At 42.1% G+C, this 26461-nt stretch overlaps 1 protein-coding gene across 2 annotated transcripts in view; it reads left to right on the top strand.

Annotated features, from left to right (window-relative positions):
• The window catches only part of LOC147027058 (pro-epidermal growth factor-like), a 75040-nt gene extending 54503 nt beyond the window's left edge, over window positions 1-20537 (top strand). For both annotated transcript variants that reach the window (XM_085883193.1, XM_085883192.1), the window contains 4 exons: window positions 165-323; window positions 7713-7995; window positions 12293-12451; window positions 20460-20537. In XM_085883193.1, coding sequence (XP_085739319.1) covers window positions 165-323; window positions 7713-7995; window positions 12293-12451; window positions 20460-20526 — 668 coding nt within the window. In that variant the 3' untranslated portion in view covers window positions 20527-20537. The remainder of the gene's footprint in view (window positions 1-164; window positions 324-7712; window positions 7996-12292; window positions 12452-20459) is intronic.
• The last annotated feature ends 5924 nt before the right edge of the window (window positions 20538-26461 follow it).

Here is a 26461-nt window from a genome sequence, read left to right as displayed (position 1 = left end):
TTATTTCCATAATTAGCATGATTATTTCCTTTTATATTCCAGTTTGAGACTCATTTGGCCTTACTTTCAAGCTTCAAGAAATACCACAATAATTTACAGTGCTGTATATGAATACAATCCACAACAGTTTATTTATTGTCAACATGATACTTTTATTGGTGCAGATTTTCCAACAGACAACCATGAACAGGCTTTGGCATTGACCAGGCTGCTTGTGGTCAATGACTCTCCTGGTTCCTCATCCACTGCAACTAATCCTACGATCCATGAAACCATTCCCGATCGTGGACGGGACATGAAGTTTCAACAATCTTCCCACACAGGTACACATACAGCACAGTTACATCTGTATATTATGACAGGGTGATCACTATACGATGCTGTACATCAGCAAACAATGCAGTTCCATGTATATATTATAACAATGTGATCACTATAAAATAAAATTGTCAGGGCTTAAAGAAATAATTTAATGAGCATGGTTTGCCTATTCTTATGAGAATTTGGTTCAAGCATTATCATAGTGAACTGTCTCACTGATTGTCTTTGTAACAATTGAAAGCTTTAACATTTACAGGTCACTTCATAAAGGTGAAATGAGGGATATTTTTATTTGAAGAATGTGTTTGTCAATTCAAAAATCAAACAAAATGGATTTCATGCCGATCTAAATAACACCGTCAAATCTTCTTCAATGTTATAAAAGGAGCCGTGTCTGTCTGTCTGTTTGTCGTGCTATAACTTGAGAACGGATTAACGGATTTCAATGAAATCAACGACGTAGGGTTCAGGGAACTCCCGGGAAGGTTCGTGATGCAAAAAATTAGTAATAATAAAAATGAAGGAAGGTTTGTGTGTGGTTACATGTGCAAAACTGCAAGTGCCAACTTGTGACGCTGGTTATCCCTGCATGGAGGGCAGTATCTCCCAGGAATCCTTTGTTCTTGCCCCATAAATTAGCCATCGCAGCAAAGACTTGTATTCCCATTAGCAAAGCGACGGGTCTTATATGCGAATATAAATAATAGGACAGTGTTTGGCTGTCTATTTTTGGTTTCTACTGTATCTTCTCTTTCACTGCTTCATGCATTGCAATGAAACTTCCTCATGTATCGGCATAATTAGACATCGTATATATTGTGAACCATGGTGTGTGTCCGTGCATTCGTCTATCTTCCGTTTGCGGTGGTCGCTTCCCTCGCTGCATTTGAAAAGCAGACAGAGCTCAACATTCACTTTTTTATTGTCCTTTCCCACAATCTATAAAATCAACATGAACATCTGGATGAAAGCAGATTTAAGAGAGATCTTCATGGAGCAACACACAATTTAAAACAGTTATGTTTTGCCCATTTTTTAGTCAAATCTAACCGAAGCTGCCCGATGTTGCACCACTACTTTGCAGTGGGTGGTATAAGTTGCTCAGAGCTTTGGCTCTGAATGAAACCTGGAGGGCAACAAATTAACCTTTTTAAAGTCCATAAAATAATTTAAATTGATAGATTAACTTAAACTTTTCCCATCACTGGGAAGGGTACTTTTGCTTGCTTTTCCCATCACTCATGAGGATGAGTACTTTTACGAGTACCTTCTAATTCTGCTTATGGCACCTGAATTCAACTCTTCCTTTTATTCTGTTTAACACAGTCTCAGTACACTTTTGTCAGTGTTCAACCCTCTGGATGATGTCACAAATTCCAGTGAGTGGCACTTAAAGCCCAACTGTCACAGGAGTGTGTTGTTGTTACCCCACGCACGTGAAGAGAAAAGCGAGGTTAAGCAATTGGTTCATGTCCGTCTGTCTTATCAGTTTATGGTCGTCAGTTTATGATCGAGGCACAATTTCTTTAAATTGAAAGTTGTATTTTTAACATGAATCAGAACATAAATAGGAAGACAAACCTGTAGGTTAACAGTACCTTGTCTCTGAATACTTCCCAATTGCGCATGTGCAGAAAGACATGAGATTAATTTTGATTCTGTTTGCCTGCCTGGCAGTCAAACAAAATAGAAAATCATTCCAAACAGGAAACTTCCTGTTTATAACTTACTCTTTGTAAAAAGGACAAAAACAACAGGCACAAATAACTAATTTAACGAGTTTGATAGGGTGATGCAATCGACACTGGGTAAAACGGTGGTGAAGCCCAGAATTAATTTATATATGCATCTTTAAACATCTTTAAACCTTAATCCAAATTGAATTATATCAGCAGAGTACCTGCCCTATGGGCAAAATTGTTCCATTAAGCATGCAATAAGTTCTTCAAATGCATACCTCCCTTTGGGCAGTTTATTGGCAACTGACAGCTCTGTGTAGGCAATATATATATATATATATATATATATATATATATATATATATATATATATATATATATATATATATAAAAAGCCTGGTGTTGGCGCAGTGGTTAGGGCAACGGCTTGGGATCCAAAAGGTCCTGAGTTCAAGCCCCGTTGGGCCACTGAATTAATACACCAGGGGGTTGACTCAGCCTGTCATCCTTCCGAGGTCGGCGAAATGAGTACCAGTGTACTGGGCTGGTGTATACCCCGGTTAAAATAGGTGTACCATATCCCTGTGTCGTAAGAGGTGACCAGGGTTGCGTCAGGAAGGGCATCCGGCATAAAACATGTGCCAAATCACTATGCGGATCATACGGATGATCCGCTGTGGCGACCCCGAATGGGAGCAGCCGAAAGAAGAAGATATATATATATATATATATATATATATATATATTGTTACGGAAAGGGCCCTTAGGAGGCTACTAAATATAGGATTAGCTCAGATCCCCCATTAAATGCCTGTTTAGCTAGGCTGTTCGGTAAAATGGATGTTACCTGTGTGTCACGAGGTGTAGGATGTATGTTTATTGTTCGTACAGTGGTGGTGTGCCGAGGGCTTCTTCTTCTTCCTCACCCTCTCCGGACGAGGCCCCGCCCAGTCAGCTGAGAGGGAGGGGCCAAAAAGAGGAAGTAAAACTAAGGGGAGGAGTTTTGTCAGCTTCGTAAAGGGGAGGAGCCGGTGGGCAGCGAATGAAGACCTTGTGGAGTGGTTCAGTTTGGGGGAACAGTCAGTTTTCGAGGCGTGCTCGGGTTTCGAGGCGAGAAGGAAAGGAAAAAAGTGGTAGAAACTGAGAGGACGGAGGTGATTCTGCCGTGAGAGAAATGGCAGTCAGCTTTGAGAGGCGAGCGTAGATAAGGAAAGACAGGGGTGATTCTGCCGAGAGAGAAACTGCAGTCGGCCGAGTCCAGCTGGTGGTGTAACTGAGAGCGCCGAAGCTGCTATCTACTTCGAGAGGATATCTGCTGCTATCTGCTGTGTGTCTGGAGACGGCTTCGAGCGGAGGTCATCGACAGGTTCGGCCTGCGTCTGGCGATGGAGCCTCTGACTGTCCCTGCTCACCTCACGGCTCGACGACGTTTTGGAATCCCATGGACCCAGCCTGCGGAGCCCGGCACCTCGAGTTGGCCTTGTCTGGTGAACAGGCCAGACCTGGACTTGAATGCTGGACCTTGAGAGAAACCAGCTGGGATGCATCGTCGATCTAACGGTCTTGTGCCGTCGACCTTACATGGGGTCAGAGCACACGGAGACCTCGTGCGGTGCGAAGGGGGAAGGCGAGCACCGTCTCGCCACATGGCGTGTTCGAGCTTGGGCTTGAATCCGTGCACATCTGCTTGTTGCGAGCGACATTCATGCTTTTGACACTTTCCTCTCGTCCATGAAACATCACCAAGTACTCTGTGTTGTCTGCATGCTGTCTCTCTGTCTTGTCTGCATGTTGTTTAAGGCATATCTCAGTAGGGACCCCCTCAAAACCCGTAATCCGTAATTCCCGAGTTAAGAATGGGTTAAATATTGTTAATGAAAACATTGTCGTGAATATTTTGCTTGTGTTGTGTTCCCCGATGTTCCCCAATAAATCTGGTTGGTTCGTATGAAGTTGCCGCTATGGATTCATTTGTGTCGCGTCGAGGAACGATCCGTTCGATTGTTATATAAAACCAAAATCGTTACAGACTGGCAGAAAATGCTCGGCATCTGACAAAACCAGTCTGTAACCGGGGTTATATTTCCCCAGCTAGTAAGGTCCAGGATTACGTTGGTATCGCGATTGAAGACGTGTGACCCGAGGCCTGTGCCAAGCTGGCCGGCGTTATAAACCACGGAGACGGCCGGAGTGGGTTGAGAATCCCTCCGTCGTGAATCCACAACAATATATATATATATATATATATATATATATATATATATATATATATATATATATATATATATATATATATATATATATATATACTAGGTTACGTGCATGAAGCAAAAACATGCCTACTTCTTATAATTCAAAACACCTCATAGCACTGGAAAATGCAGGGACAGGAATACTGCACTGTAAATGCTTGAGACTTGTAATACCCTACCCCACCTGGAAGAGGTACTTCATGATACACATTTACTCAGAGAATTTGCGTCAGCTCCACCCCCCTCCCCCTTCCTTCCCTCCACGACCACCAGCAAAGATAAAAACACCCCTATACATTGTTTGAGGTCATGCTGATCATATGTAGCAAGTCTGAATGTAATCAGTCCAGAACTGTAGGAGGAGTGGCGCGACAAACAAACAAACACACACAAACACCGGTCCGTGAATTATAGTAAGGATACTTGAACACTGCAGAGTGTAGAACATAAATCGTATTCTAATTACTGGCAAGAATCTCCAGTTTTTCAGTACTTGAACATAGGGTGGTGTTTCAAATGTTGGTTGGTGTATAACACTGCTTCAATAGCGATAAACTTCCGGATTTGTAGCTTGAACTTCCGCACCGTCCGTCTGTCCATCCGTCTCTTTTTTTGGACTTCTTCGGCCAAACCGCAGGGCCGATCAAGCTGAAATTTGGCAGGAACATTCCTCTCCTGACTGGTAACCAGAGATTTCAAAGTTCATTCCGGTCATGTGACTTTAAGTCGATCAAATGGCCGACTTAGTAAGTTTCTTCAAAAATCTTCTTCTCCAGATGCACCAGTCAGAACGCTACCAAATTTGGGTTACAACATTAGGCCAGGGCCCAGATAAGCTACAGGTCCTGTGGTCCTATTTTTGAAAAGATCATTAAAATCACTATTGTTTTGAAATTGAAGTACTGTATATACTTGAACACTGCATGGGGTGTATCATGTTCTCTGAACTCTCTTGTTGTCGGTGTAGTAATAGTAGTTCATGTCTACATTTATTCTGTTCATCAGAAGATTGTTGTTGTTGTCGTTGTTGTTGATAGTTCTTGGTAAGGAGTTATACAAACAAGTGAATATTATCAGTTTACCACTTTAGTATATTTTCATCTTTGTGTGCAAATGACATCATCACCTACAAACACAATCCTTCAAGGTGCCTTAATTATCAATCTAACAATGAAATCCTCTAAGACTGCAGAATCTTTACAAATAGAAAAATTATATTTTTGTTTCAAAACATTGTCATTGTTTGTTCTTTTAAGTGGCACACATTTACTTGCAGATTCTGCCTCTGTTAAATAAAGGGTTTAACCAGACAGCTCAGACTGATGGGACAGCCTAGAGGTGTGCACAGTTACCTCTGAGCTACCAAGCTGAGGTTCAAATCTGAGCCAAGCTGTGAACTACCATCCTGGTGTTTCGCTTGCAGCACAAGGCACTGGTGTGTGTGCTGCCCCTCAGATGGATGTTAAACTGGGCGTCCCGTCTGTGAGCATTAGTTAGTGGACAATAAAGATCCCACGATGTCCTTTGTTAAGAGTATCATATTTTCGGGTGTATAAACTGCAATTTTTTATCCGCAAAAAGGTAAAAGTTGGGGATGCGGTTAATATACAGGCGTAGAGAAAAATCTATTTTTAAAACGATCAATGCTGAATTTCAATTACATTCCAAATGAAGTCTTTTTTTTTAGCAGTCGGAACTGCTTCTAAGTTCAATTCCGCTGTTTAAATTTTGAGAATCTGTTCAGGTTAAGAGTTTGTACAGCGTTTTATTAACCGTGTGCAGAAATTAAATAAATTCACGCTCCGAAACATCCGGAAATGTCTGAAGACACCCGCGGACACCCGGAGTTTAGGTGCGTGATGTATATAGAGCCTCGCGGCTCTGAAAACTCCATTAAACACAAAAGGAGAAAAACAATACCTCGTCTCACATCAAAAGAAGAATTATTCACAATAGCTGGAGTCTAATAATGGAGCACCCACGTCAAATATGCTTGCGCACAAACTTCCATGCATCCGCCAACAGGGTCACATGACCCTCAATAAGGGCCGCTTTGTGCTTCGTGAGTGCCTCGGCCTGTGTCATCAAATTACGCCACGTATTGTGCATTCTATCTATCAAGATGTCAAGGCACCCATTCACCACATCATTCAAACTCTCCGTCTGCCGGTCTGCAGAAGAGTTGGTCTGCAGAGGAATATGGGAGGTGATTTGGCATGGACGAGTCTGTCATCCGGCGTTGGAGAACAAGCAAAGCAAGGATAGAGAAGATGCCAAGGAAGAAGAAGGCGCCGAGCGGAAAGTCAGCGAAGTGGCCGCAGCTCGAGGAGCGTCTCGTCACTAGGGTCTGGGAGAAGAGAGCAGAGGGTTACGCCATCTCAACATTTTCTCTTAGGCTGAAGGCGGGAGCTTAGCCAAGAAGAATGACATTGGGGACTTCACCGCCAGCCCGTCGTGGGCCTACAGGTTCATGGCGCGCCATCAACTGTCGGTTCGACACCGCACACACACCTCCAAACATGTATCCGATGGCATGGCTGATAAGACAACATCTTCTAAACCCAAACGGCCCTTTTCAGGGCCACAAATCTGCAAGAAATATGCTTCATACCGGTATGAATCCCTTTTCTTCCTTTTTCTCGTAACAAAAAAAAATCCTCTTAATAATACTAAAAAACAAGAAAGAAAAATAAAAACTTCTTGGTATCCTCTCCTCTCTCTCTTCAACTTCTTGAAAATGAGAATAAGACTATTAGACACAATGAAGCGGACATTGCAGTCAGCGAGTTGATACCTCCGTCACTTTGTTCTGCACAAAGTTAATGTACAAACGTATTTAGATCTAGATCAGAAAATAAAATGATCAATATGCTCATTTCCTTTGAGGGTGAAAAACAAGAGAGCGGTTAATATACGGCTGCGGTTTATACACCGGGAAATATGGTCGGCGAGTTATCACCGGCATCCTGTACAAATTACAAATTCCTGCTCGAGTATACATCTGGCAATGCAACAGTGGCACAGCTGCACCCTCAGAAAATGATGTCAACAGCAGACATGTGTTGCCAACAAAAGAAGAATAAGACGACAGGATAGTCGGCAGGATCATACGACTGTATTGTCTTCATGGTGTTTAGACTGCGTTGAATTACTGGTCCAATTCTAACTTGTCATCCTGCACGGTCTCTTCTACGAGCAGTTGCTGGTAAAGGTTAAAATATTTCATAGTAACATTCATATGGGATGCCATTGTGTACCGATACCCTGGTCACTTTCTAAACTCCTGCCTTGATCAAGAGAAGCACTTCATCAGCAGAAAAGCCAAACATCGATAATGATGCAACCAACAGATTGAAGTAATAATTTGATCCCAGTCAAATACTGTATGTATCTTACAGATAGCTCCAAAGTTAAATGTATGTTTTTGGGGGTTTTTTTTCTAATTGTGTGTGTTTTGAAGAATTGACGATCTTCACAAGCGACCGGTCATCCAGCGCATCAACACAAGAGGAAGAAACCAGAACCCTTACAAGCCCAAAACCCACCAATTGCTGTAATAATGTGCGGAGCGAAGAAATCCTGAGGCCTGATTCCAGTGAAGAACAGGACAATGAAATCGGATGCACCAATTGTACACACAAAGCTGATGGTCACCTGGTCGAATGTCCCGAGGCTCTGCGCCATTTCTGTCTGAATGGCGGGCAGTGCCAGTGGGTGCAATATATCAGCAAACCTATGTGCAGGTAAGATCAACACACCTGTGTGCACGTGCGAACATTTACGAAACAAATGCAGTTCTGATGCAATACCAGCAGGGGGTGCTGCATCCCGGAACTTGTCCAGTTTTGGATAAGAATGTAAAGATGGCTCTCTCGTTTGTGTTCAGGTTGTTGACGTTGATGATCTCACGATATTGTTCGAAAAATTAATTTGCTTCCTAATTCCGGAGATGTCCACATATATATATATATATATATATATATATATATATATATATATATATATATATATATATATATATTTATACACACACACACACACACACACACACACACACACACACACACACACACACACACACACACACACACACACACACACACACACACACACACACACACACACACACACACACACATATATATATACACTCATGTGGATTGTCTTGCTATGCTCTCCTAACCACACATTGCTACATTGGGTCAAACACCACCACGTGATTGAAAACACCTCACCACCACATTATTAAAACCTCATGACCATGAAACCACCATGTTTTTACGAACACCTCACCTCCCCGTAATTCAAAACAACTCCTGCTGTGCAATTCAAAACACCTCACGACACATGACGATAGAGACGGTCTTCTTCTTCTTGTGGATGGCATATTGGCTGTCAGGTAGCTCTCATTTTGTTGGGGCACAACTATGCCACTGATGCTGTGCCCCAATACCAGTGCACTGCTACTCATTTTACCAACCTTAGAAGGATAACAAGTGGAGTCAACCCCACCTGGTGTTAATTCAGCAGTCCATCAGCCAACAGGGCTTCAACTTAGGACCCTATGATCACAGGCCAACCACCCTAACCACTAAGCCAACACCAGGCTTCGAGACAGGCTTGTTTTAACTGAGGATAAGTACATGAGTTGCCATGTTATGATTTACACCAAGCAGAATTCAAACATTTATTTTGAAAATTTAATTTCAATATTCGTGAATAATTACATTTTAAAAAGCAATTGAAGTTGAAGATTTAAGTTAAAAAAAAAATTCTTTTTTTCAAAAAATTAAAAAAATTATTTTAAAAAAAAATGTACCCGAAGGACATACACATGGGAGAGCTTGGTCTCGCCCCGGAAGTTTGGAACAATTTCCCAAAAGTTTGAGGGAGAAGTTCAGTGACAACAAAACACAACACAACATGTGACAGACACTACACACACACACACACACACACACACACACACACACACACACACACACACACACACACACACACACACACACACACACACACACACACACACACACGCACACACACACACACACCACAACATATATATATATATATATATATATATATATATATATATATATATATATATATATATATATATATATATATATATATATATACATACATTCATGTATATGAACCATGAAACCTGGGAGTAGACAAAAGCGGTGGGAGAGGGAAGCACAAAACAGTAGGGAACAGACATTAGGAGATCTGTGGAAGGGAGAGGGATGGGGTAACGAAGATGGTCCCTCCAGGGACTTTCAGGAAGGAAAGCAGGGAAATTGAAGGAGGTAGGTTTGGGGTGGATTAACGGGGGTAGAAAATATCATGGTTTTGGATGGGGGAAGATATGATGCGGTGGTGAACAGCTGTTTTGAAGACCTGGAGGGAAGAGGGGATTGAAGAGAGTGTGGGAGTTTGTTGCAGACGTCGGAAAAAAACAGAGGAATGAAAGAGTGAAGTTGAGCAGAAATTCTTGATTTTAGCAGTTTCACCAGAAGAGGGTTGCTTGTGAACCTTGAATGCCTTGCAGAAATATAGGGGGGGGCAGAGCACAATCTGAGCAGGGGGGGTAAGGCCAGGGAGGAGACAGTAGAAGACAGAAAGACCACCAACCTGCCTGCGATGAAAGGGTGGGAGACCCAAAGACTCAGTCAGCTTCATCGCAGGAGATACCAATGATCCTAAAAGCCTTGGTTTCCACAGTGTGAAGCCGAGATAGGTATGAGGCAGGAGCACCAGCCCCAGAGTGGACAGCGGTACTCCATCAGGCGACAGAAGAAGGCTTTGTATGAGGACAGGAGCTCAGGTGTGCCAAGGAAGTAATTTGCATGACAGAGGATGCCCATCAGTGATTGGCTTTGCAGGCCAGGTTGGAAATGTGACTTTCCCAGGACAGATCATGGCAGATAGTGAGGCACAAAAGCTTGAGTGATGGGACTGCTTCAAGAGGGTTGTTGAGAAAGTAGATGGGGGGGTGGGGGTGGGGGGGTATCCAGATGATCCTTTTGGAGAAACATAGTGAGAGTGTGAGATTTGTCAGAATTGTCAGAATTGAAAGACATGTTCCAAATGTTTGACCAGCTTGTGATTTTTTCCAGGTCTGTAGAGAATGAAGAGGCTGCTGCCTGCGAATCTGAGGGATGCGAGATGGTACAGCAGAGGGTGGAGTCTTCAGCAAAGAGATAAAGAGGATTTTCCAGAGAGTCAGGGAGATTATTGATGAAAACCAGAAAAAAGAACAGGGCCCAGAACGCTGCCTTGAGGAACTCCAGCCTGGACAGGAAGAGGAGATGAGAAGATTCCATTAAGAGCCACGTGTTGACTGTTACAGGAGAGGCAGTCCGCCTGCCATGAGTGGAGATTGCCTTGGATACCATAAGAAGAGCATTTGGCGAGCAGTGTGGGATGCCAGACCATATCAAAAGCTCGCGATATGTCGAGGGAGATGGCTCTGATTTAATCTCCATCCATTGTTGGGAAAGCAGAAGCAGCATGTCCAGAGTAGAGTGACCTGATCTGAATCCAAATTGATGATTGGATAATCAAACCATTGGAGAAGAGGAAGGATTTAATGTCTGAAGCGATGATGGATTCCAAAACCTTGCTGATGATTGGGAGAAGGCTGATTGGTCTGTAGTTATAGGGATATGTTTTTCTACCTTTTTATGCAGAGCGGTAATGTTTGCTGATTTTCAAGCAGATGGCAGATGACTGCTTGACAATTTCAGATTACTTTGGCAGATGAGAGGGTGAGCAAGAGCCGTATAGGTTTTTAAGACACGTGGGCTGATGCCCTCTGGTCTGGTTCCAGAATCAAAGTCGAGGTTTGATATCAAACTCTCCACCTTGTCAAGAGAAAGGACACAGAGTCCAGAAACAGCTCGGTGCGACGAGTAAGGTGGATATAGAAAGCGATGGGTTTGGGACACAAGATTTAGAAGCAAACTCAGAATTTAGCCATTCAGCCTTTTTCTCTGTTCTCCGCAGTTCTAGAAAATGATAGATTGGATTATTGTGATGTCTGTGTTGCCCAAGCTTGATGGGACAAATGGCCTCCTCCTGCATTAAAGTTCCTTATATTTCCTTTTTATGTGTCGTACAAGTGTTTTTTAGCAACTTTTAAGCAATTGAGGATTTTAATTTCGGATGGTTGTATGAAGTTGTCAATAAATTAAAGCAACTTGCTCTCTGCAGCTATTTATTGAGCCGACAGAGATATGTACTGCTGGTCACTTTTTTTAGTATCGAGTAATCCCTGAGGAGTGAGATGCATTTGTGATATCTCGATGTCATCTTTCTGAGGCCTGCGCTGTCAAAATATTTATGATTAATGTGTAACCACACTCGAACTGCCTTCTTAACAACCATATACCACCTTCAGGGGGCCAAACAGGTGCACTTTGGCTGCCTCTTAGAACGTTGTCCATCTTGTACACTTTGTCTGACTTCTCCAAGCTTCCCCCCCCCCCCCACTTATACACATTTATTAGGTTTGGGCATGACGGTCCATACCTCATTCGTCTGTAAATTTCAGTTTGACAAATGCCTTCTGCCCATATAAATTGGATAAGTGCTTGTTGTTCCCCATACGTTTAATTTTCCAATGGAGCCGACATAGCGGTCACATGATTCAGAGTTGCCAATCTGCAACTGCAGATTATCGCCCAATAAGCACAAAATGCAGGGGTGCCAACCTACATGACTCCATGGAGACAGGCATACAGTACATATCAAGTGTGTTGCTTAATGAAAAGTGGTGTAATTTATTGACTCGCCCTCATACTATTGGGGATTTGTGTTTATAAAGTTGTCTGCCTGTTATTACATTTGAAAATAGTCCAAAGCTCACATTTAATTGATACACATTGCTATGCTACCTCGTTATTTCATTAGCTTAGACTGCAGTTTTAATTACTGAAAGAGTTATCTCGGGCTAATTGAGCCATTAAATATTGTTGGCAAACTCTGGGTTTATTACATGTCGTGAATAATAAATTGTGTCTTATGTGATTGCAGATGTGTGTCAGGTTATGTCGGTGAGCGTTGCCACCATAATGAGCTGGAACCACCAGTAGGACATGAGCAGGCACGGACTACCCTCATCACAACACTTACAACACTTGCTGTTGGCTTATTGTTGGTCCTGGTCATAGTCGGAATCATCTGCTCCTGCAGGTATGTCTCGAGTTCGGTCATATGTGGCCTCTCTGCTAGTATTACTTTTGAAATTGTCACATAAAGTTACAATGGAAAATTTATACATGCCCTGCATTAATAACTTGGCCACCTGTTTATACTATTTGGTAAAGTCACCTAAAGCAATTATTGAAAGAGCCTTTTAATTACATTGTTATGGTGCACCAGACATAGTGACCTGTGTTGTACAATTCATTGGTAATTACCCTGCACATGCAAAGCAAAAAGCGGGGTTGAGCAATTGGTTCACTTCTGTCAATCTGTCTGTCTGTTTACAAACGTCGGTTTATGATTGATGAACAATTTGATTTCAATCGAATGTTATATTTTTGAACACGAATCAAAACATGAATCAGAAAACGACGTGCAGTTTACCAGTACTTTGGCTCTGGATTTGTCCAGATTGTACAAGCGCAGAGAGGAGTGAGATCATTATCTTGCCAAAACGAAGTTTTGCAATATATGTCAGTCAGCTTGTATGCTTTTTTTTGTTGTTTGTTTGTTTGTTTGTTTGTCTGTAATCACGTATAAAAAATTCTGCAGAGCACAGTTTTCATTGGAAATTTTTGTAACTTCGCATATTAGAGGCCTATAGAGGTCCCTTTCAGCGCACAAAATTTTGAAGGTCAAGGTCAAAGGTCAAGGTCACTTTGTCGCAAATCAGGAGAGTCGACGAAACCCTTATTTTTTGAGTAATTTTGATCGGATCGTCTTCAAACTTCATGGGAATATAGTTCATGGTCTGGCGCTCAGCTGATTAATTTTTGGTGGCGATTGGCCTTGACCTTCATATGTTTTTTTTTTGTTTGTTTGTTTGTTTTTTTTGTCTGTAATCACGTATAAATCACTCTGCAGAGCACAGTTATTATTGGAAATTTTTGTAACTTCGCATATCAGAGGCCTATAGAGGTCCCTTTCAGCGCATACAATTTTGAAGGTCAAGGTCAAAGGTCAAGGTCACTTTGTCGAAAATCAAGGGAGTCGACGAAACCCTTATTTTTTGAGTAATTTTAATCGAATCGTCTCCAAACTTTATGGGAATGTAGTATATGGTCTGGCGCTCAGCTGATTAGTTTTTGGTGGCGATTGGCCTTGACCTTCATGGTTAGCACCTGAGGTCAAACATGTTTGACCCCAAGGTCAAATTTTCAAGTTTTAGGAACCATATTGTGTAGTACCTCAAATTGAACACCTCGAAGAGTGCTTTCTAGATATGTCAAGCTTGAGACATTATGATATCATTTGGTGATGTTATGAGGCAAACGCATATTTTTCATGGTGACTCTGTAGAACAATTCTCATCGGAATCTCTAGTAGGCAGATATTCCTCAAGGAGTCGCTCCTGGTGGATAGCAGCTCTGTTCACCTCAGTGTGACCTTGAAGAAGTCACACGTGGTCACCTTTTGGCAAGATACGGGTCACCTGAGGGTGACATTGGTTTATTTTTTATTGTCTGCCTGTCCGGCAATCAAACAAAATTGAAAATCATTCCAAACAGGAAACTTACTGTTTTTGAGGACGTCATAAAGAACACAAACAACATGCACGGAGAACTAATGTAACGTGGCAAATAAGGTGGTATAATAGACACTGCATCAATGGCAGTAAACTTCCGGAATTCATTTTTTAGATCCTCGTGGAGGATCTCTAAGTCTTACTCACGTTGTTGTTCTTGTGGACTTTTTTGTTTCACAGCCTACAGTTTTCCTCGAAAGTTCCTGAAACTTGGCGTATATATGGAAAACTAACCTGCGCAGACAGTAACCATCTCCGATTTTGAAAATTCCTTCGAGAAAAAAAGTTATGACATCAAAATATCTCCACTAATGGAAATCGCCTTAAAATGGTTTTAAACTGGGCAAGCTTTTTGAATTCTGTTTGCGGGAATCGAACAGGGCATTAGCAGAGATGAATTACCGCACATATGATACATCACTATGACGTCATATCATTTTTATGACGTCATTCCAATTTTTTGACATTTTTTGTTTTTTGTTTCATTTGTTTCACAGCCTACAGTTTTCATCGAAACTTCCTGAAACTTGACGTATATATGTAAAAATATCCTGCACAGACAGTAACCATCTCCAATTTTGAAAATTCCTCCGAGAAAAAAAGTTATGACGTCAAAATATCTCCGCTAATGGAAATCGCCTAAAAAATTATCTCCGAAACTAGGCAAGCTTTTTGAATTCTGTTTCGGGGAATTGAACAGGGCATTAGCAGAGATGAATTACCACACATATGACACATCACTATGACGTCATATCAATTTCTATGACGTCATTCCTATTTTTTGACATTTTTTGTTTCACAACCCAGAGTTTTCATCGGATCTTCGTGAAACTTGCCATGCATATGCAGAAAGCCCACATGCAGGCAGTAACCATCTCCGATTTTGGAAATTACTTCTAGAAAAAAGTTAACGTCAGAATATCACCACTAATGGAAATCGCCTATACCATTATCTCCGAAACTAGTTTGTTTCACAGCCTACCAGTTTTCATCGAAACTTCCTGAAACTTTGCAAGTATGCATATATATGTAAAAATATCCTGCGCAGACAGTAACCATCTCCGATTTTGAAAATTCCTCGAAGAAAAAAAGTTATGACGTCAAATATCTCCGCTAATGGAAATCGCCTAAAAAAATTATCTCCGAAACTACTCAAGCTGTTTGAATTTTGTTTGCGGGAATCGAACAGGGCATTAGCACAGATAATTTATCGCAAACCTGATACATCACAATGATGTCATATTCGTTTTTATGACGTCATCATTAAGAGCATGAGGATCTCAGCTCATTCAAGCTTGTTTTTATACGACCTTTACAATCTTTATTTTGTTTCAATTGAATTATATACTAGAACACGAAATAACATAAATCGTCTTTTTGCTACTTTCAAAAACCTTCCATTTAGCAGGATTTGGGAAAAAAATATTCATGCCCTGAGTGCAGAGTAATAATGAAAAAAACTATGCGAATTGGCATTCAAGCCATCACTGACAAATGTGGCTGAACATAGCGCTGTGTAGTTCCCATCACGCCTGTTCTGCAAGGTACACAAAAAAGCAAACGTAGATCATGCTTGGAAACACAAAGCAAGAGATAAAAACTATTCCCATGTCCTCTTTCTCAAGACTGTGTGGGGTAGGATGTTCTATGAACTCTTGAATTTCATTTAAAATTGATTATTTATTTTTTTAACACTGCAGATTCCTGTTGCTTTGGACGAAATGACTTGATGTGAATTTTACATCGACCTCAAATAACTTTAAATATTTCAGCCTTTTCTCTCCAAAGTATTGTCGCCTCTCCAAAGGAATTAATTAACTCCTGAGAATAGGTTGAATCGCATGAGGGACCCGAGCTGAATGGTCCCTTGTGCGCCCCCGTCAGAAATGCTAATTCTACCGGTGTCGGAAAGTGAACGCTCACCCACCCCCCCACCCCCGAGATTTACCAAAGCCAAACAGTTTGTCATGTATGACATTTGCAATGAGGAATCATCACACAAGAAGTGTTTTTTCAGAATAACAGGTTTTATTTTAAAGAAGGCACAGGATGAGGAATATGGAGAATCCCTTGACAAAAGATAGACGAATACAAATACAGGCAAATACAGAAATAAATCACACTTGTTATATGGTAGAAGGAAAGCAATTTAATACAAGGAATAAAATCAATGGTGCCACGAGCATGCAGCCATTTATGGACATTTGGAAACCCATGCAAGGACTTTTCAATGGAGACCAGCACCAGGGATCGAATTGGCTCCACCACGAGAAGGTCTCAATCACAGGGCATGGACCGGTGAACAGCATGGTCCAACGAGTAGTCGTGGCACCCAGAGGAGGGTTGAAGAGTCTAGTGGGCGAAGACTGTCGAGAACAGGACAGTGAAAACTTGTAGGGCAGCCAGGGAGAAGGTGGGCCACACAGGAGTGAAGAAAACTGAGCCCAAGAGAACAACCCAGTAAGAGAGAAGGAGAGAGCTTGTAGAAGGATGAGAGCTGGAAGGGCTGCCAAGCACAAGAGAACAGAGTGTATAGGCCCTGGTTCACAGCTCCAACTCCAGTGTGCCATTGTCATCCACAACAGACTAGTTCAACTCTCTGGCTTCTCTCTCCAAGTGCTTCCTACCCCCATGGTCAGCCCCTTTCATCACCTCTCCCATAACCACACCCACATCGACAAAACGCTGTACCACTCTCGCAGCACAGTTGCTGACACGATGCCATTATGCGGCGTGGCTGACGTCACTGTATCTCTCGAAACACCGCAGGCTGCAGGGAGGTTTTAAAAGTTGCATATGGAATGCAAACATCAAATTTCACATACATCCTTACTCGACCTGGCTCGTCACTTCGTTCACAGAGAGGACAAAAACGAACAAGAATGGCACTCCGTAGAGTGCATACCTCCAACATGCAATGCCTGAACCAGTAGAACATATCGGGCCCATTATTTTTTTAAATATCATGCTATATATCGTTTTTGGCTCGATCTCTCAATGGTGAGAATCACTTTTTAAAATTTTAAAAGCGATATCTTATATATACATACATATTATATAGATAGATATTGGTTTCGCCCTATCTCTTAATGGGAGAGAATCATTAAAAACATTCTCAGATCCGGATCTTCACCAAAATTGAATCAATTCTTCCTCGTCATACACCCATGTCCACCAAGTTTCGGCTGAATCCGTCCACAAGTTTGATAAAGTATTTTTTTTTAACTTTCCTCACTCAAATTATTGAATGCCTTTTCATCATCGCTACAAATCACTGGGCACATTTCAATGTTTATAAACACCCGGAGACATCAGCATTTGTGGCTTTATTTCATTTCCGCACATGCGATAATCGTGAGAATGTCTTAAACTAAGCAGACTTACAAAATGTATGCTCCAGAATCGAACTTTGAAGCAGTTTCGACACCTAAAAATAAGTGTTAATTTGTTCAATTCGGACATATTTGACATTTCCGGCGTCTCTGGGAGGTGTATGTTTATTATGAAAGTTCGGTGATTGCTCATCATGTGCCAAGCGAGCTGTTTATCTACCGTTTTGTTGGAGTGATTAATTCACTTGGAGAGTGCTCTACACTATTCGCACTATCACTGAATACTGTATATCATTTGGCTTGAACAAAGTTCAGGGGTCACTTGTTTCCCCTTTTTATTCTTCCATGATACAACTCATCAACCAGGTGTCGTGGAGTGCGCCTGTAATCCGGCTACTCTGAGACTTGGGTTGGAGGATCGCTTAAGGATGGGTACTCTGCACTGGGCCGCGCTATGAGAGGGTGTAGGGCAGCCTGGAATCATGGCAAAACCCAATCCTTATCCCTGTGTCGTAAGAGGCGACCAGGGTTGCGTCAGGAAGGGGATCCGGCGTAAAACCTATGCCAAATCAGTATGCGGATCATAACGGATGATCCGCTGTGGCGACTCCTAACGGGAGCAGACGAACAACAACATTATACAACTCGTCACTTCGGCATATATAAATACAAATAAAAATTAAACGTGTCATTTTGAAAAGTTTCTTCAACCATTTCGTTGATTGCTCGGTGAACCCTCTTGGTGCACATTCTTCAAGTTTCAATGGTGACACCACAATTTTATACCGGAGGTAGGAAGGCAAAATAAATTATTTAATCACAATGAGTAAAAAATGTTTTCAGTTATGAAATAATGAATCACCACACCACGGCAGGAGAGCCGAGAGGTACGCATGCTCACTCTGTGTAGCCTGGATTCAAACCCAGACCCAGCTATAAACTGTCATCCCGGTGTTTCACAGGCAGGGTAATTCATCAACGTGTGTACTATCTCTTGGATGGACGATGAACTGGGCATCAAATCTGCCAGAATCCCTCACCCCTCTCCCTCTTTCCCCCCTACCCTCTCTCACCCCTCCCCTCTCTCACCCCTATCCCACCCCTCTCTTTCTCTCCCACCCCTCTCCCTGATTCCAACCCTGACCCCTCCCTCTCTCTCCGACCCCTCCCTTCTCCCCCCCCTTTTCTCTTCCCTCCCTCTATCTCTCTCCAACCACTCCCCCTGCTACTACACCCTTCCCCTTCTGTTGAGGGGACTAGCATGTACGAATCAGATTCAGAGTGAGCCGACTGGTGGGGTGCAAAGGTCGCTATATGTAAGAGCATGTACGCATGCAGGCAGACCTTTTCCAGGAAGATGGCATGGGTTATAAATGTGCCTGCCCCAGGTTTCTGTGTGTGTGTGTGTGTGTGTGTGTGTGTGTGTGTGTGTGTGTGTGTGTGTGTGTGTGTGTGTGTGTGTGTGTGTGTGTGTGTGTGTGTACGTACGTGCGTGCAAGTTGCTGTTGTTGCCTGCTATCTCTACAACTGGGTGGGTTTCATCAGGAGGTTAAACAGAGACATACGAGGTCTCACAGTATCTGTGTGTGTGTGTGTGTGTGTGTGTGTGTGTGTGTGTGTGTGTGTGTGTGTGCACGCGCGCGTGTGTGTGTGCGTGCATGTGTGTGTGCGCGCATGTGTGTGTGAGTGTGTGTGCCTGTGTGTGTGTGTGTGTGTGCACGCGCGCGTGTGTGTGTGCGTGCATGTGTGTGTGCGCGCATGTGTGTGTGAGTGTGTGTGCCTGTGTGTGTGTGTCTCTGTGTGTTTGTGTGTGTGTGTATCTACATATGGGGTTTCAGAATGTAGAATGGAGTCCTCTCAAGGCAGGCTTAAAGTATTCACCTTGATTTTGGTAAGGGGTCATGATTCATGCGCCAAGCTATGAAGTTTTCTATTCTCAAAATTTTGTGCCGAGGGCTCTCTTCAGGATTGTCACTGAGCTCCGGACAGCTTCCAACTGTAGTTTGTTTGTCATAATATTCCCAGGGATGGTTTTTTGTATCTCTGTGAGGTTCTTCGTCATCATTCCTATAGCTCCAATTATCACTGGTACAACTTGGCATTCTTCAGCTTCCAGGATCTTTTCACTTCATTCTTGAGGTCTTGGTGTTTGCTCATTTTCTTGATTTCTGCATCGTTTAGTCCAAAATCACTAGTACTAACACCTTAATTAGCAATGCCTTCTTTCCTTTTTGTACCTCAGTAAGATATCTGGTCGCAATGCTTTGTTTTCTATGTTTACCTTGGATGGGATCATTGGATCGTATGTGAGCAGCACTTTCATGTTTTCAGTGATTGCTTTTGGTTCATGTTCTCACAAATTTTCTGTAACTGGGCTATCAAAGTTTTTGTAAATGTGCCAGCAGATTACTTTAAAAACTCTGTTGTGTTGTTGTGTGTACAGCTGTTCTGATATGTTTGTTTTTCTTCTTTTTGTGAACATAACATATCATTCTTTTTGCTATCGCCACCGCCACCACCCGCCTTCCTCTTTTTTTCCATCTTGGTCAGGCTTATTTTGGGTTTTTTTGCGATGAGCACCCCCAAAATTATCTTCAAAAGGGGTGTTTTAATTAACCCAAACACCCAATTCTCACTCTTGAACTTCCTTGGAGTTTTCTTAGTATGCTTGCAAAGTTTCAGGCTGCGAGGTTTCATAGTTTAGAAGTTATGGAGGAGACACACTGACACACACAGGGTTTTGTTTGTTGGTTTTGTTTCCATTAATCCAAAGGCAAGAAATAAGTTTTTTTGATTGGATACCAATGAAATCCTTCAGTTAAAGGATTGTTGAACAAATATTATTTTTTTTTTACCTCAATTACTATTTACAGTGCTATTGAATATTTTATTATTTGCAATGTCTGTTATTCTGAATTGGTAGTTTTGTGTTTTCCATTAGACTGTAATCCAATTTCATGAGGTTTTTACAAAATGTTTTGCCCACTGACTTGTGAACCTTTAATAAAAATATTTCTTTTTTGGAATACAATGTCAAGGCATGTGGCAAAGCTAGAAATATTGATGTGATTATTAACATAATTAGTATGTTCACAATATGACATCCTTCAGAACCTGAAATTGAGAAACTACTTTTCAGATCAAGAAGTAGATGGAGATGTCTGCCTTCATGTCATTCACTGCTATGCTACACAAATGGACTTTAAAAATACAACATCACCAACAACCAACTGCTGAACCTCTTTACCGAGAGATGATTCCAACTTGAAGGGCTCGTTTTGAATCAATGATCATAAAATATGTTTTCCAGCAAGGCAGCCTTCAGTGGAATATAAGCACTCATTGCACTTTAAAATTTTCACTTGATCATATTAGAACCATCTAACCTTCACTGATGTTAATTTATAGTCTCGGGACTGTTTTTCATACCAACTGCCTTTGTCCTTACATCTATTGTGACTCAGAGATATTTAAGGGTGACATTGATGGAATCCTTAGAAAATAATGTGACTTGAAGAAGGGACAACTGAGGTTTATTCAGGATTCAAATCCGGTTTCCGAAGTATGCTGCTGAGTAGGTATCGTACACCGCACATGGACAAATGCATGTAATAATTGTCATATCAGTTTTATTTTTGAAATCATTTCTGGTTTATACAAAAAAGTGATATTGGTTGAACAATAAAGTCGAACATTTGATGAAAATATTTTTTTTTTCATTTTTGTCACTTTCCATCCAAATAAGACGTGATCTGGTATTCCTCTCTGAGCGATGAGGAATGGTGACATCTGGAAAATTTGTCTTCTATCTTGTGCCGTTTTGTGATCGGCCATTGTTTCCAGTTCAATATCGTTCCGGGTGTGATCCACTACATGGAGACAAATAAATTATGGCCAAACATATGTATATGTATATATATATATATATATATATATATATATATATATATATATATATATATATATATATATATATATATACACATAATCAGATGCACCTCCTGACTTATGGTAAGCATCGCCGCAGATTATGTCTCACACGGTAAAACCACATAATCCACACAGAGCAACCGTCCGTCTGCCACCCAGACAATTGTTCCTGCTAATGCAAACCATTCAACCAGAAGGCACATGATGTGATCGGCGGGAAGATCGAAACATGTGGAGTGTGACGAGCACTTTGGTGTGGACTGTGTTGTCCAATGGGGATCCGAGTGCTCGTCGCACTTCACATGTTTCAATATATATATATATATATATATATATATATATATATATATATATATATATATATATATATATATATATATATATATATATATATATATATATATATATATATATATATATATATATATATCTTCTTCTTCTTCTTTCGGCTGCTCCCGTTAGGGGTCGCCACAGCGGATCATCCATTATGATTCACATAGTGATTTGGCACATGTTTTACACCGGACGCCCTTCCTGACGCAACCCTGGTCACGTCTTACGACACAGGGGTATGGTACACCTCTTTTAACCGGGGTATACACCGGCCCAGTATACTGGTACTCATTTCGCCGACCTCGGAAGGATGACAGGCTGAGTCAACCCCCTGGTGTATTAATTCAGTGGCCCAACGGGGCTTGAACTCAGGACCTCTTGGATCCCAAGCCGCTGCCCTAACCACTGCGCCAACACCAGGGTATATATATATATATATATATATATATATATATATATATATATATATATATATATATATATATATATATATATATATATATATATATATATATATATATATATATATATATATATATATATATATATATATATATATATATATATATATATATATATATATATATATATGTATATATATATATATATATATATGTATATATATATATATATATATATATATATATATATATATATATGTATATGTATATATATATATATATATGTATATGTATATATATATATATATATATATATATATATATATATATATATATATATATATATATATATATATATATATATATATATATATATTGTTGCGAATTCGTGCCCGCCGGCGTGCGAGCGGCCACGTAACTCGAATCACGGCACGTCGCCCACCGGACGGACAATTCTGTCGTGACCCTCTCAGACTAACGCCAGGAACTAGTCATGGGTGGGCCTTTCGGCCTCACCACGATCGTGCCAATCGGCCCCCCACGTGGGATAGGGTTGTTCGCCAAATTCGACCTACCTAAGTACCCACACGGAGGGTAGACCGGGCAATCGCACCTCGCCGCAGGTCGACTCCGGACACGGGCCACTTAAGCGACCCATTCCGTACTATCGGGATAACCAAGCGGTGTTAACGTCGGCCTCGACGGCTCCGATTAATTATCGAGCGTATTAAGCCCCCTACCATTACGTGAAGCAAGATGGAGATTCAATTAAAGAAAAGATGAAGCGAAACGGGAAAAACAGTTCAACATAAGGCACATTTATTCCGCGGCACACGGAAAGCATACATATACAATTACAACGATTATGCACCAAAAGCAGATGTAACAAAAGAAACACAACAATGCAGATCTACTACCGACTACGCGAGCACACGGCAACACTTACAGTTTTACTTTACAGACGGCGCCGACAACACATACTCAAAAGCAAAAGAAAAGGGCCACCCTCAACGACAAGTTGACAGACGGGCCTGTGGGCCGCTAGACCGGGTGGAGCCTACCGTCTTGTGATGAGCCGCAAATATGGCAGCGGTGCCCCGACTCCGCGCTCCTTCGCGGGTTTCGTTGGCACTGCTTGGATTGGGGTGGGAACGGGGGCCCCCTTTTCGCACTATCTCAGTGCGGGGGGGGGGAGGGGGAAAGAGGATAGCTGGCTTGCTTGGGTCCCGCGACGAGCGACTCCGCTGCGACCTCATCGGCGCTCCCCGCTTCCCCTCTCTGCAACTCCCCGACAGACTCCGAACCCCGACAGACTGACTCTCCTCCAGACCCGTCTTGACTGCTGCTGCCACACTCCACCGCCGCCACACCTCTCCAACTCACCCGAGCCCAAAACTGACTGAATTCGCCCCGCGCTCGGCACTTTATAGTACAGCAGGAGAACCCATATGCAAATTTCCGGATCAGGATCAGCTCGGGGGCGGAGCCACGCTCGCCCATTGGACGGAGGAAAAGTGGGCGTGAACCTCCCCTGATCCTCGAATTTGCATATATCGATTCTACTCCGACACGCCTGGAGGCGGTGCCAAATCGTCCCGCGCTTGCTGATATGACGGATCAGAAGTGGGCGTGTATCATTCCTGATCTGGCTTCTCCTCGGAAAGGCCGCTTTTTGCACCCGTTGCACGGCGCGCGCCCTGTACGAGTCCAGGACAGCCTGACGCTCGGTGCCCACAAGCGGTGCAGGAATGGCCGCAGAAGGAGAGGCGAAGGTGGTGGAGGGTCTAAAGTGGCGGTCCCTGGCCACAGTGACGCTTGGAATGGCGGTGATGCGATGGTTGCGGGATGGTGTTCTGTGAAGGTAAAGATCGTGGCTGTTGGCGTTGTTGTTGTTGTGAAGCGGCGTTGCGGTTGGTGGTTGTTGTGTGATGGCGGTTGAGACGTGGTTGGCTCAAAATAAAGATAGAACAGAAAAACGGCTATCTTAAAGGGTCGCAGCCCGAATGAATCACATTTATTCCCTCTAAACAACGGGTTTGGGCTAACTACACATGTACTTACAGAGATATCTCACCTACAGGACCTGAATGGTGGTTTGCGAATTTCCTCAGCCACAACAATATTTATATACAGTATATATACAGTATATATACAGTTAAGCCCAAAATTATTCATACCCTATGAAAAATCTGAGAGTTTTGCATTTATCTGTTTTGCATACATGCAAGCTGGAGTGGTGGAACTTTCACTTCACCCAAGGACATTTAGTTGGCATGTACAAATCCATATATATTTTGGCTCAACATTATTAGCCTAACAAGAGAAATGTCAAGATTTCTGTTTTTATGTCTGTCCAAAATTATTCATACCCCATACCAAGTCTCAGAATTGAGGCCAATGTTTGTGATAATTCACATGCTTTTGATATTCCTTAGATTCTTTATACTGTTATGCAATTATTCCAAGATGTGTGCATACAATCTGAATGCATTACAAATGTGGTCTATTGAATGTACAGTGAGGAATGTTATAAAACAACACTCTGCTTTTAGACTATAAATTAAGGGGAGCTGATGCAATCATTCTCAGCTCATTGTCAGCATGGCGAAGAAGAAAAACGTCAGTGAGGACCTTCGGTTGTGCATTGTGAATGCTCACAAGGAGGGGAAAGGCTACAAAGCTATTTCGAAGCAGTTCCAAGTGGCAGTTGCCACCACACAAAGAATAATTAAGAAGTACAAGGAGTTCCACACTGTAAAAAACATTGAAGGACATGGTCGGAAGCCAAAGGTGTCGCCTCGCCTGGCAAGAAAGGTATGGCGAGAGGCCAACAACAATCCATGGATCACTAATAAGGCTCTCCGAACAACCTTGGCGATTCTGGGATCAAGGCAGACACTCCAGTGGACGTTGCACAAGGGGGTCTCCATGGACGCCGACCAAGGAAGACTCCACTCCTCCATCCCAGGCACAGAAAGACTCATCTAGCCTTTGCAAAAGCTCACCTGGACAAAGATCCAAGCTTTTGGTCAGTTCTGTGGTCGGATGAGACAAAAATGGAGCTTTTCGGGCACAGAGATGTTTCTTTCGTTTGGCGAAAGAAAGGTGAAGCATACAACTCGAAGAACACAGTCACGACCGTCAAGCATGGAGGCGGGAACATAATGCTTTGAGGACGTTTCTCAGCCAGTGGGCCCGGCAATCTCGTCAAAATGGATGGCATCATGAAAAAGGAGCAGTACATCAAGATCCTTGAGGAAAATATCAAACAGTCCACAAAGAAAGTTCACCTCAGGGAGCATTGGACGTATCAGCAGGACAACGATCCAAAACACACCGCCAATTCAGTCAAGAAATGGTTCCAGGATAATCATGTAGACGTTCTAGAGTGGCCAAGCCAAAGTCCGGACCTCAACCCAATGGAAAATCTGTGGAGGGAGCTCAAGACCGGAGTGATGGCAACGAAGCCTTCCAACCTCAAAGACCTGGAGACCTTCACGAAGGAGGAGTGGGCGAAAATCCCTGTAGAGACATGCAAAAACCTTGTGAGCAAATATGAAAACCGTTTGGAGGCTGTAATCACAAACAGAGGCTTTTCCATTGATTACTGAATGTGACTTTGAACTGATCTAAGCAAGGGTATGAATAATTCTGGACATGACTTTTTTTTTGTAAATCTATCAATAAAATACCCACGAAACAATGTATTTCTTGAAATGTCTCTTGCAGTGATTCTTTCAGCTGTTTGTCATATTATTATGTAACTTGAGCAAGAAGAAACTCATTCCTCAAATAACACGATTCAAAATACTCCAAATTTGGTAAGGGTATGAATATTTTTGGGCATAACTGTATATATATGTATGTATGTATATATATATATATATATATATATATATATATATATATATATATATATATATATATATATACATAATCGAATATCCACGATTCATCACCAGCAATTACTCTCCCGAGCAGGTCTGGATCGTTCTCGAGGCGCTCGATAGTGTCTTGACAGACAATGACTCTTTGCTGTTTCTGGTCCTCGGACAACAGCTTGGGGACCATCTTTATGCACACCTTGCGCATTTCGAGATTTTCAGTGATGATGCTCCAGACAGTGTCCTCGTTGATGGAACGTTCCTCAGCAATCATTCGCACTGTGAGTCGACGATCTGTGTGCACCATCTGCTTCACACGCTCAATGTTGTCCGCCGTTCTGCTCGTTGAAGGTCTTCCAGATCGTGGATCGTCCTCAACCTCCTCCCGTCCCTCTTTTAACCTCTTGTGACATTCAAATGCATGTGTACGTGACATAATTTCTTCCCCCATAGACTTGCTGCAGCATTGCGAATGATTTGGAAGGTGTTTTGCCAAGATTGGCAAGAAACGTCAGATTTGCTCTCTGCTCACGACTAATAACGCGACGACTCAGACTAGACAATGTGTAAAGCACGACCTGTAAAAAATCACA

Source organism: Eptatretus burgeri, chromosome 5 (genome assembly GCF_056783735.1).
Source record: "Eptatretus burgeri isolate ZD-2024b chromosome 5, Ebu_testis_v1, whole genome shotgun sequence".
NCBI classification, from domain to species: domain Eukaryota; kingdom Metazoa; phylum Chordata; class Myxini; order Myxiniformes; family Myxinidae; genus Eptatretus; species Eptatretus burgeri.
Note: the sequence above shows the minus strand (reverse complement) of the source record. Positions and strands in the feature narration are given on the sequence as shown.